This window comes from Lepisosteus oculatus, chromosome 13 (assembly GCF_040954835.1).
Source record: "Lepisosteus oculatus isolate fLepOcu1 chromosome 13, fLepOcu1.hap2, whole genome shotgun sequence".
Taxonomy (NCBI): domain Eukaryota; kingdom Metazoa; phylum Chordata; class Actinopteri; order Semionotiformes; family Lepisosteidae; genus Lepisosteus; species Lepisosteus oculatus.
This window is the reverse complement of record NC_090708.1, coordinates 27,581,831-27,595,490: the sequence shown is the minus strand read 5'-3', so window position 1 is coordinate 27,595,490 and position 13,660 is coordinate 27,581,831. Positions and strand designations below refer to the sequence as shown.

Here is a 13,660-nt window from a genome sequence, read left to right as displayed (position 1 = left end):
GGGAAAAAAACGTCAGAAATACAGTGCATAACTCCTTTAAATGTCTGAAACTCATAACTTGAACAAATAAACTTCAATATCACTGTCCTTAAAAAAAGCAATACAGTAAATCTGAAATATTATTTTTTATTTCTGTACTATTTATATTTATATTAATGCTTTAAAATTCTTTATTGGCTCATTATCTAAATATAAATTTCTATCAATTTCTATATTTCTATAAAATCCACTGAATGTACATTCATTCTTTGTCATCCAGTTCCCAGCTGGAGCTGCTGAAACTTTGACTAATGGGAGGAACCAATGTTACCCTGCTCTCTGAGTTTATCATGTTGGGATTGCCAGGCCTGCAGGAGCACAACACTGCTCTCTTCACCTTCTTCCTTATCCTCATCCTGGCCACCCTCCTGGGAAATCTGCTCATCGTGGTGTTAATTTCCCTAGATCATCGACTCCACACACCAATGTACTTCTTCCTCTGGAACTTGGCTGTGTTAGATGTACTAATAACTGTCACTGTCATACCCAAGTTGTTGGCAGTTCTTTCAGGACATGACAAGACCATATCTTTCTTTGGTTGTTTTGCACAAATGTATTTTTTTATCTCATTTGCAGCTGTTGAAGCATACCTTGTTGCAGTCATGGCTTATGACCGGTATGTTGCTATAGTAAAACCTCTGCATTACAATAACGTCATGAGCATGAGGGTCTGTATTACAATGATGGCCTCAATTTGGGTGTTGGGCTTCCTTGCACCCTTAACATCTGTTATACTGGCAAGCACTTCATCATACTGTGGATCAAATCATATCCTTCACATTGTCTGTGACTACCCCACTGTAATGTCATTAGCCTGTGGTGATGTCACAGCACAAGTGAACCTTGCTTTGTGCCTTGCAATGGCTGGAATTTACATTCCTGTTCTGTTTGTACTTTGGTCCTACTACAGAATTATATGCTCAGTGATAAAGATGAAAACATTGCAGAGCCGTAAAAAGGCCTTCTCAATGTGCTCTTCACATGTGATTGTTGTCTTCCTGTACTATATGTCCAGTGCTGTGGTGTATATCGGCATGAGAGTGGAAGGTATCCCACGTGATGGCCGTATCTTCAGTGGTGCAGTGCACTATTTCCTCACTCCTTTTATCAACCCCATAATTTACAGCTTAAGCCATGAAAAAATCAAGGCTGCGGCTCACAGATACTTGAGGTTAAATGTCTCTATCCAGCACACAGCAAAGAATATCGTTAACACGGGACTATAAATTACATGATCAGTTTTAAATGTGATTTATAATATAAAGAAAGAATCACAAAATCATTTTTGCTGAAAACCATGTGTTAAAATTTCACAGTAATATTAAAGTGGAATGCATCTCCAAGGGTAAGGAAAAAATATCATGTGGACTTTGAACTGCATGTTTAAAAGAAAAAAAACATTGATTATTTATCAACAAAATGTAGCAGCAAGGCTTATTGATGAACCTCAGAATGAGGGTTTGTTGTGAAACTCCAGTGAGAGGCTCATTTCTGTGATCTTACTCACAAAATGACATAGTGTTATTTGTATGTGGGAAAGTAAGGGAGATGAGTTTATCTTTTTTATAAGGTCCTTTCCCAGGACAATCCAGATAAGGTGGATGTCCACTGCTGGTGTCTGGATATCCATAGACATCTAGACATAATCTTATGCCTTACAGGCCATGTTCAGTCATCCAACAAGATGACCAACCAATCAGGGACCTGCAGTGTGTGGGTAACCAATCCACTTTTTTGACCAATCACCTAGCGTATTTTCCCCAGTTAAAAAGCTGTGCACATCACCTCTTAATCTGCTTTTCTCTGCTGAACCAACTTGACTGACTGTTAACAGAACCATGTACTTTCCACACTTGTTTTCTAAAATTTGGAACTTAAAATTTCTCCTGCAGAGTTAGAGAATAACCCTGCAGTTAGAGAATAACAAGGTCTAGCCTACAGCAGTACTAGCCTACCAGATAGCTATAGCTATGTAATATAATTCAATTGTCCCAGTTCAGCTCAAAGCTTACCCAGACACCCCAATGGAAAGAATGTCAGCTACAGCTGGATCCTTGTCTCTCTCTCCCCACGATATCCCAGGACTGGAACCAATAAAGGATGGATTGGACAGCACTGAAATGGACAGCACGTCAGCTGTTCCCCTATCTTTCTGGTGGGAGTTATGAATCTACAGTTGTGGATGAGCATAATTCAATATTCACCATTTACTGTTCTCGAGAATGTAATTGTTCTATAAATACTTTGATATTAGTTTAATACAGTTATACAGCATTAATTACTCATGAGCACCACAATGTTTATTATGTTACTGAGGCTGATTAATGAGTTATTGTAACTAACAATATATTATATGTTGTCCTTTATTTTCATTTATCTTTTCTTCTTTCTTGCAATAGTTTGATAATTCTTATGTAATGAGCTGCCATCTGTATTCAGACAGACTGTCATAGAGGTTCCCTGAATGCTTTTATGTTCACATTGTTTTATGTATCAATAAATGTATACCATCTATTGTGAATCTTTATGAAGACTCCTTGTTGTTCCGTGGATTGATTTGAAATAGCCAAGTCAAACAATTTTTAGTTAAAACTAAGTGTTCTGCCAGTAAATTCACACAAACCCCTACACCCCTATCTGTAATAAAACATAACTGTCATTATATATTATATAATGATTACTGTTATAAATGGGGAGTTACAAACAAAGGGAAAATCAGGAATTGGCCAAGTGGATAAATGTAAATAACAATGACAGTTACACACACTAAACTAAACACAATATACACATAAAACACACAAGTTACCCTATGCACAAATTTACAAATTTTGTCCTAGAGGTGTAAAGTCTTAACCACTGAGAAAACCCAAGACTGTTAACAAGTATTCAAACTCCTATATAATTAATATTTAATTAAGCACATATACATGTTAATATATATGATACATACATATAATATAGAAAATAAATAATGAAGGACACAAAACAAGAGAAAAGTGCCTTCTAAACAAAAAAGAATACTATCTGCTATTAGTATTTGTTTTATTCTAAAGATATTTGTAAATGTCAGTGTTTCATTTTAATTAACATTTTTGTCCCATTTGTAGTAGCAGCTCAGCTCATAATGTGAAGACGCCAGCACTATCCTTCTGTCAGTCCACCTTGTCAGTTTCCTTAGTCACACTATGGGGCAAACTCCTGTTTACTGTTCTGAAGGCAGCGCATGTATCCAAGATATCTTCTGCTTCCTTCAAACTTGTATAAATATATTTGAAACAAACATACAACTATATTTTGCTATCATTCATTCTTTTTGTGATTTATGTTGCTCTGCTGCTTAATATAACTAGGATTGAATGTTCTTCACAGGCACATGTGTAGGAGTTGTATTAATTTACTTGTATAATTTTAGTTGTAATATTAAATTACATGGGCTTGCCTTCACTATTAGGAATCAATCAACAGAATAACAAGTTTGCACAAAGACTCAGAACACACAGGATACATTTAGAGATACACAAAATGTGCACATAAAAACATTGAAATACACAAAACACTGCCTGAATAGAAATGGCAGCTCATTAAGTGATGGTTATCAAGCTATAGCAGATATCAAGAAGAGATACAAAAACAAGCTGCATACATTTAGTATTCAATCTGTTAAACTATCTCTTTAATCCTTCCCATTAAATATACTCAACACTTAGATACTATAGATGTAAGTAAATGTTATTACTTACATGTAGATTAATTACAATTAATATCTACATGAGTTAGTATAGTAATTGATTTCTTGAGATTGGTGATGATGAATATTAACCTACAGTATATTTATCCACAATTTGGATAAATTCAGCACAGAAGGATGAGGGAACTGCTGCAGTGCTGTCCAATCCATATTCTGGTGGCTGAATGTACATTCACTCTAGTGCAGCTTGAGGTATAAGGGAGAGAGGTCCTGCTGTAAGCTCACTCTGACAGTGAGTTTTCTGAAGTGGAACATGCTAGCATTGAGCTGAATTGGGACAATGACTGCTTGGTCAGGGTGAGCAAAACAAAAAACGGGAGAACTCATTTTACTCCTAGTATATGTGGCTATGTAGCCAAGGGGGATTCCAGAAATCCAGGGAGAACATCCACTGATCATACCCAGAGCGGATGTGTGTAGTTTTTAAAAAGACCAATCCACACAAGGCTCCTGGTCCTGATGCTATTCCTGGCCGTGTTCTGAAAGTATGTGCAGACCAGCTGGCAGATGTCTTCTCAGACATATTCAGTCTTATTCTAGCTCAGTCTATCGTTCCTTCCTTCTTTAAGAAAACCACCATTACCCCTGTTTCTAAGAAACCCAGAGTCAGTTGCCTGAATGACAACCACCCCTTTGCACTTATATTTGTTATCATGAAGTGCTTCAAGCAGTTGGTCAAAGCATACATCACCACCTCACTGACTGACACCCTACACCCAATGGAATTTGTATATAGCCAGAACAGGTCAACAGAGGATGCTATTGCCACTGCCCTCCATACTTCCTCTCACACCTGGAAGGAACATATGTGAGAATGCTGTTTGTTGATTACAGCTCAACAATACCCATTCAATTGTGCCCTCAAAGCTTGTCATCAAGCTCCAGTACCTGGAACTAAACGCCTCCCTTTGTAATTGGATCCTGGACTTCTTGACGGAACGTTGACAGGTGGTGAAGGTGGGCACCAACATATCCTCTACCCTGACTTCTAAATACTGGAGCCCCCTAACGCTGTGTGCTTAGCCCTCTCCTCTACTCCTTATTTACCCATGATTGTGTTGGCAGGCATAACTCAAACTCCATCATTAAGATTGGTAAAGAGTCTGCGTATAGGGAGGAGGTTGAAACCCTGGCAGCATGGTGCCAGGAAAACAACATCTTTCTGAACATCAGTAAGACTAAGGAGATGATCGTGGATTATAGGAAACACCAGGGAGGAGCTTACATACCTATTTATATAAATGGGACTGCAGTACAAAGGGTCAGCAGTTTTAATTCTGGGTGTTAACGTCACAGAGGACTTAACCTGGACCCACCACACCAACACCGTGGTCAAAACAGCACGGCAGCACCTATTCTTTCTCCACAGGCTAAAGAAGTTCAGCATGCCGTCACATATCCAGGCCAGCTTCTACAGGTGCACTACTGAGAGTATCCTGACTGGTTGCATCACTGCCTGGTATGGGAACTGCTCTGCCCAGGATTGAAAAGTACTGCAGAGGGTGGTGAACTCAGCGGAGCTCATTACTAGCTGTGAGCTACCAAACATCCAGGATATCTACTTAGCTAGATGTCTTAGGAAGGCCAGGTCCATTATCATGGACTCCAGTCATGTCAGTCATAAACTGTTTTCTCTCCTACCGTCTGGTAAACGGTATCGAAGCATTCAGTCAAACTCCAACAGATTACAGAATAGCTTATACCTTCAGGCAATAAGACTGCTAAATAGCTGAGCTGCAGTTCCTTTAGAAAATCACCTTAATAGCTACATGGAGATACAGTTTTCATTGTATTCAGCATACTGCATTACTTGGACATAATATATTGCATACACCCTGGACACATAGCAGATCTATTTAGATTGAGTTTTGTCTGAGTTTATCTTATTTAATTTCTATTGCAATACTATTATGTAACCTTAATTTTGTGATTTTTATCCCCACCCTCTCATAGAAAAGATATTTCATTGCCAACAATTACTGCTGCATGCTGTAATGTTGTGCATTTGATAAATAAACTTTGATTGATTGACATCTGAAAACAAAATTATCCTGAAACTAGGATCACACTTTCCTCCTTCTCTCAAGGACAGACTCTTTTCTTTCTAATCCTCTTTATTCATTTGCAGATCTAAACGTCATATCCCTCTGCACCTCTCTCAACTTCACACCACCTGAGTGTCCACTCTGCTCCTGTTCTGCTCCTGCCTTCTCTCCACTCCTGGCTTTTGTTTTCCCATGCTCTATCAGCTGTTGATTTCCCTCTTTTTCTCACATCTGAAGAAGGCTCCACATCCACAACATTGTGTTTCTTTTCTTCTCTTTTGAGCATGGAATAAACCTTTACTTGTTCCATTACAGCCTACGCATGCTGACGCAGCTACCTACTTGAACTACAGTACGTGTCTTATCAACTTATCCCATATGTACATCATTAAATTGGTATCGACCAGCATGGCTCCCTCTAAGCTTCGCAGCCACACACCTTTTTTTAAACTGCCGCGCAACAAACTCAGAGGGAAATTTATTTGTGCCCCACCGGGAGACAGCTCTCCAGGTGTTCCTCTGGGCTCTAGCGCCGACTGAGATGCTGGCAGCGTCAGTCCCCTTGGATCAGGCCCTCCCCTGGGAAGGAGGAGATGGCCAGTGCGGCGATGCTGGGGGAGCAACGACGGCTGGTCATCTGCCACAGCTGTGGGTAGAGGGGGCACATCGACCGGGAGTGCTGGGCACTGGAGCCCCGGGGACTCCGGAGGCCGTCAGGAAACGGGAGCGGGGCGGCCTAAATGGGCCCTTGAGCGACACTACCCTCGCTCCGGAAAGCCAGAAAGAGTGCTTCCCCCTGCCTGCTGTGGGAAGAGTTGGCCACAGCCGGGGCTTATTTCCAGGCCCTCGTCGACACCAGTTTAACCATCACCTGCGGGGGTGGCAGGTGCCCTCCAGCGGCAAGGTCACTGCTTGGCGGCCTCCGGCTGACCATGCACCGCTTGGAGAACCGCCCCACGGAGTGACCGTGAAACCACAAACTGCCGCCTGACCTGGCAGCTGGAGGACACCCGCCACACCTGGCGCAGCACCCTGTCCCTTACGCCCAAGTCAAGGCAACCACCCACCTGCTGCAATCAGTCCAACCCCAGGATACAGTCCTCGAGGACTGGGGCAAGGTAGAAGGGGTGTTTCACCCTCGCAGCCCCAAAGTGCACGGTGAGCGCCCTGGGGGTCCAGCTGCCTCAGTGCCCGGCAGGACACCAGGCCACAGCAGGGTGATGGTCAAACCAGTGTCGACGAGGGCCTGGCAGGGTCTGACCTGGGTAAGGCAGGGAAGGAATAAGCCCCGGCTGTGGCCAACTATTCCCACAGCAGGCGGTGTGAAGTGCTCCTTCTGGCTTTCCGGAGCTGGGGTAGCATTGCTCAAGGGTGGCCTTTCCACCTTTAGGCCGCCCCGCTCCCGTTTCCAGATAGCCTCCGGAGTCCCTGGGGCCAGGGGAACCGGCAGTTCTCTGAGTCTGACATCATCGGCCATTCACTGTTCATCCTCCTGCTTCTAACACCAATGTAATGAATTCGGGTTATATAGCACCTTTAAATGTGGCTTTTTAAAAAAAAAAATTTAATGCATTTGCATTTGCACACAGAGCAGTGTTTACTTGAACATGGAGATACCAAACTGAATAATTCCTGCACACAACCATTGCAGCGGAATGTGTATCGTTTGTCAGGGCTATGATTCATACAAGTGGTGGTGGATTTGGAGACAAAATGTATTTACATTTGTTGCTGTAAGTGGATCACTAATAGGCCCAAAGCTCTACTTATTATTTTACAAGAGAATGCACCTGACAAGCTGGACAGTATGCTTCTCGAAGCGCTTTACAGGATAACATCAACATTAACAACACCAATTTACATGTTCTGTGAGGAAAAATATTATCAATATTAATAATAATAATAATAATAATAATAATAATAATAATAATAATAATAATAATAATATTAATAATAATAAACTTTATTTTATATAGCGCATTTAAAGGGGATTTCACAAAGCGCTTTCCGGGATAACAACTGATGAAACAACAGTGGCTGGGGGTTTGAAAATACCTGTGAAACCAGTTTGTTCACAAACAGTGTACTGTAGGCATAGAAACTCAGTAGCAATAGCAATTATTGTAACAATAGCAGTATAGCAATATTATGGACATACAATTGACTTTTTTTTTTTGACAGCTGGTTTTTGTTGACAGCTTGACATAAGTTTATTAGTGAAAAGACCACAGGCATTCTTCCTCCCCATACATTCTCAAAGTTGAATAGAATTTATTATTGGCACAATTTATTACAGTGCTAAATTTAATATTATTGATAACTAATAATTTAATGCTGACACTTAGGTTTCTTATTACGAAAAGTACTACCGTAAGTAAGTACTGTACTTACTGTACTGTACTTAAGTACTACTGTAAGCAAACAAAAGGGGTTTTGGAGGAGGAGAGGTGTCTTTCACTGGAACACTTGCCCCCTTCTACTTTGAAAATACCTGTAAAAACCGGTTTAATTAGTCACAGCCAGCACTCCTGCAGAGAGTGATGAAACCCGTGCTGCGCCAGGTGAATGCACATAATGTTGGGCTTTTGGGCTCAGGTGGATTTGTGCCCTACAGTTCAACGTAGTTAGTTATGTACAGTTCATACGTGTACATACAGTATGAACATGTGTTATTTTGAAATATAAAAATACTGTAGTGTCCATAATTTTTGCTATTTTAGTTTTTCAAAGAAGTGTTTTTTTTTAAAGAAAACTCATAGCGATTGCTGGATTTGAACACCCGTCCTCAAGTTTATGTTATAAATCTGTCGCTTAAACCATAACGCCACCGAGGCAAGTCATGTGACACATACAGATGCAGCCATTCAAAATGCACGGTACAAGCCCACGGTACGGTAAACTACCCACAAGCCACCGCAGGGCACCGCGGTAAGTGATTGGCTAGCCAAACTGACCGACAGGGGCACTCGTGGTGCATTGGTTGGTAGTGAATAGATTTAATCATTTAATCTCTTTATTGTGCACATTTTAATCCGCTTAGATTGAATATTTATATGGAATTTTACCACTAAAGGGAAATTTTAGTAGCTGAGCATAAAAAGAAGAGGAGCATAACGCATCTGAAGGTCGTAAATGATATTAATTTAGGAACATAAACATTACTGTATATAAACTGTACTGTATATGGCTGGTCTTGGTAGTTTAAAGAAAAAATACACACCAGTCTTCCATTTCTCCCTAAACATTTTAAGCATAAAAGTTTTATGAAATGGTACCCAAATATGCGATTGCTGTATAGAATTAATTTTAATTAAAAAAAATATATTTAACACGAAAATTAAGCTGTTTACATCTTCAGCCTGAGAACAATCACCCGTTGTTACCCAACGCAGAAACACAGCCAATAACTAGCAAAGAGAGGACATTAGCTAGCCAATATGATAAAGAAATAAATGATTGTTTTGTTTATTTCTTTTGCACATTTATTTGAACATTTCCATCAATTGTACAAGCACTTGGAAACTGTCCAATCCCTAGTTCATCAGGCATTTTCTTTTACGCTGCGGGCATTCTCCCAGTCTGGCGCCGGTCTGTTTCTTCTAGGATATAATGCCAGCGATTTTTTTGTTAAATTTCGGTTTCCAATAACCCCACAGCAAACTCTTGTCTTTATGTCCACTATAACAGACAATCTCCTTTGCTTTTAACCGAGCGTTTAATAATTTCCTAAAATGAAAATGATTTACTTTATTTCCCTCTCGGGATCAATAAAAGTATCCACAGTATCATCTATCTAAACTATGGGACAGAATTTTGGGGTCTCCCTATACCAGAGATTATGGTAGGGCTTCAAAATGGTGATTGGCTGGCACCAGCTGACACCCCTCTGATTGGAGAAAAAAGACGTGCTGGTCTGCTATACATACTGTACACGGAAGAGGATTTCTTTCTATTCGAAACGTATTTTAAAAGTTTAATTAAGAAGTAAAAACCTTACAGCGTACACAAATTTCTAAACTGATCAGGAGGAAGAAAAATCACCCATGTTTCGTGCATAAACAGTGGTTATTAACTATCGAAACCTGTTTTATTTATTTTATTTTTATTTAAGAGTTCCCATCACCCCCATTCCTATTTAAATCACAAACCCGTGTTTAATTAAATGTCTTTTAACGTAAATCGTTATCTTTGTCTTATTCATAATAATATTCACCACTCTGTCCAGCAAATTAATACTGAACTTTATTTTATATAGCGTTTTAAACGAATAAGTAATTAGATTGCTCATAAACCTAATCCCTTATTCTACATAAACACAGCGTAATTGCTCTCTGAAAATGCCTTTTCTTTTTATTTAGGCTCAGATTTCAACTATAGATCGTACACTAATTCATTGTCACTAATTCATTGTGCTTTGACAGAAACCAAATTATATCATTATTCATATCTTTAGATACGCGATTTCACATTATATCCCCTATTAATCAAATTCTAAAAGTATGCCTGTTGACTCGGGTATCGAGCGTATTCACAGAAAAACTTAAAACAACCACTTTTTATACACGTTATTTCACGTTAAAGACTGCGATGCTTAAAATGTTTAGGGAGAAATTGAATACTAGTGTGTATTTTTTCTTTAAAGTACCGAGACCAGCCATATACAGTTTACATACTGTATGTTTATGTTCCAAAACTAATATCGTTTGTTATCCCAAGTTGTTTGAATCGCCACAATTCAAACAGAGAAAAAAGAGCTGACTGACAAGATTTAAGATGTGGCTGTCAATGTTGGATTAAAAAAACACGTTGCCCGAAGTTGCCCGAACACGTTGCATTGCTTGAAAAATAATTTTATTTTGAGAGACTGGATAAGTAATTCAAGTGTTTTTTTAACTTCCTGAAAAACAAGTAATAATTTAACAATATGTGCAAACGTTTTATGATATGTCGGTGTTGTGAATGTCTGTGGAGTGTATGTTATTTGCCTGTCTGTCCTGGCTGTGCTCTCTCTCTCAATTCAATTCAATTCAAGGTGGTTTAACTTTAACTTGCTTTAACTCCGCAAGTCTGAGTTCTGAGTTCTGAAGTTTGAGTTCCTGTGTCCATCCTATCCGAACCCGAAAGTATTACAATATGTATCTTTATAACCGGTGGTGTACAGCTTTTTAGTATAGATTGCACTTTTCTCAAACGTATTTTAAAAATAAAAACGATTACAATCTAATCTTTCCACGGGCTTCTAAATCTAATCTTTCCAGAGCTTCTAAACTGTGAAAACATGTGCCTGTCTTTCCGTAGGGGGAAGGGATTCTGATCTGCAAGGCCCTTTGGCTTCTGGCCAAATTAAAACAGTATCAGCTTTATTTATGGGTTTTAGATAAAGGCGATTTAAACGCTATTTAAATCAATATAAATGTTTATATTGTAACGCATAGGTGACTATTCATTGTTATTTAAATAAATTAAATTCAATCATGTTGTGATATTTAGAAATATAAATGTGTTTGGTGCGAGTGAAGTTTTATTTAATCTCTGAGCCAGGGAAACGTTTTATCGTACAGCGTGTACAATTCTTGTGTTGCGGTACATGAATATAATTATATCATTATTAATTTCTTTAGATATGCAATTCCATATTATATTCCCTTTTAATCAAATTTTAAAAGTATTCTTGTTGACTCCGGTATCACGTTAGTTAAAGACTTTGATGCTTAAAATGTTTAGGGAGAAATGGAATACTTGTGTGTATGTTTTCTTTAAAGTACCAAGACCAGCCATATACTGTATGTTTATGTTCCAAAATTAATATCGTTTATGGCCTTCACACACGTTACAGTATGCTCCTATTCTTTTTATGCTCAGCTACTAAGATTTCCCTTCAGTGGTAAAATTCCATATAAATATTCAATACTTAAACGTGCACAGTAAAGACATTAAATATACACATACATACTGTATAGTTTGCGTACAGTAATATGTTTATGTTCCTAAATCAATCTCTTTAATGAGCATGTGAAAGGCATGGTGAATCGGAGATTCTCAAAAATTACTGTGCTTTGCATGATTGGAAACAAATGCATGATTGCGAAATGCTGTGGTGTTACTTTTACAAAGACGGTCGATGAAAAAAAGAATGTGGACCAGGGCAATACTTTGAGTTTACACCTTGTCGAAGGTCATTCATTATTAATACTATTAATAATATCTTCATTAAAGACTTTGATGGTGACAGCTCAAACATGAGAGGTTGAGCTTTAATAGCTCCACCTTGTGGAAATTCCGGATACTATTATTTTACTTGCGGTACTATAGGAGAATTTACGGTAACTCGCGGTAGACTGCGTAAAGTGCACCACAAAATAATGCAGTATCGCCCGCTTGTTTTGAATGGCTGCATCTGTACTGAAACAGCAATACAGATATTACATTAATATGGTTGGAAGGTCAACCACATGTAGGACTTTGGTGCTTAAAATGTTTTGGGAGAAATGGAGTATTGGTGTGTATTTTTTCTTTTAAATACCAATAACAGCAACATACAGTTTACATAATATGTTTATGCTCCTAAATTAATATCGTTTATGACCTTTATGACATTCGTTATCCTCCTCTGCGTTTTATGCTTAGCTACTAAAATTTCCCTTTAGTGGTAAAATTCCATATAAATATTCAATACTAAGCGGATTAAGATGTGCACAGTAAAGAGACTCAATGATTAAATCTTTTAACTAACGACCAATACACCACATTATCTTTCGTGTCAAATTTACATTGGAATGTTTTTTTTACAAGTGTCAAAAGAAGCGATACACAACCTGTCTCCTCCACAACTCTTCAGTTTACAGAGAAATTCTGCCAGAGCCTCACAACATTGTCCAATAACACTCTTCTTGTGTCTAATTTTTAGTTAAGCAGGATTTGAGCTACAGACCATAACAGAGCAAAAAACAGAATCCACCTGCGATTCGGGTGTTAACAAAACGTGTTAACAAAGAAAGTGAAATACAGTAATACTACCAGCTATATAGATACATAGATTTAGATATTTAGATCCTTAAAATTAATATCATTATTAATTTCTTTAGATACGTGATTACATATTATATTTTCGATCATAAAACATATAGCTCTGTTCCTGGATTCTGACTGACTGACACCCTTCTAAAGTGGTAACATAATCTCTGGTATACGGACACCCCAGAAATTTAACTTTTTACTGTGTTGAAAAATTTTAAAGACTACTTCTTAGCGTAGATAAGAAAGCGTAGATTAAAAAGCTTGGATTCTCATGTATCTGATACAAGTATCTTTTAATACAGTCTTTGTTGTGCTCTTGAGGACCCTTGTGATATTTTGAGCTCTGGTTGAATAATAAGTGTCGCAGTTTAGATAATTTCCGTTTTTAGAAAGTATGAAACGCTATGTTAAAAGTAAGGGAGTTTTTCTGTCTGTTATAGTAAAAGAAAATGCCTGACTAAGTAGGGCTTGGACAGTTTCCAAGTGCTTGTACAAATGTGCTAAAGAAGTGAAAAAAAAGTCATTTATTCCTTTATCATATTGGCTAGCTAATGTCCTGTCCTGTCATTTATTCATTTTTCATATTGGCTAGCTAATGTTCTGTCCTGTTGTTAGTTAGATCAACGAAATGCTGTGGTGTTTGTCAAAGAAAAAATAAAATGACAGTTTTAAAATGACGGTTAGAAAGAATGTGGACCAGCTTAATACTTTGAGTTTACAGCTTGTCCAAAGTCATTCATTATTATTACTATTAGTAATATCTTGGGTAAAGGTTTTGATGCATTAAATATTCCTGCATAATTAAAATATT

The 13,660-nt window shown here is 38.3% G+C and overlaps 1 protein-coding gene across 1 annotated transcript; it reads left to right on the top strand.

Moving 5' to 3' along the window:
- The first annotated feature begins 290 nt into the window (after positions 1–290).
- On the top strand, positions 291–1,428 carry LOC102695372 (olfactory receptor 2AT4-like). Its single transcript, XM_006642994.2, has one exon. The coding sequence runs from the start codon at positions 291–293 to the stop codon at positions 1,263–1,265; it is 975 nt and encodes a 324-aa protein (XP_006643057.2). The 3' UTR covers positions 1,266–1,428.
- Positions 1,429–13,660: the final 12,232 nt, after the last annotated feature.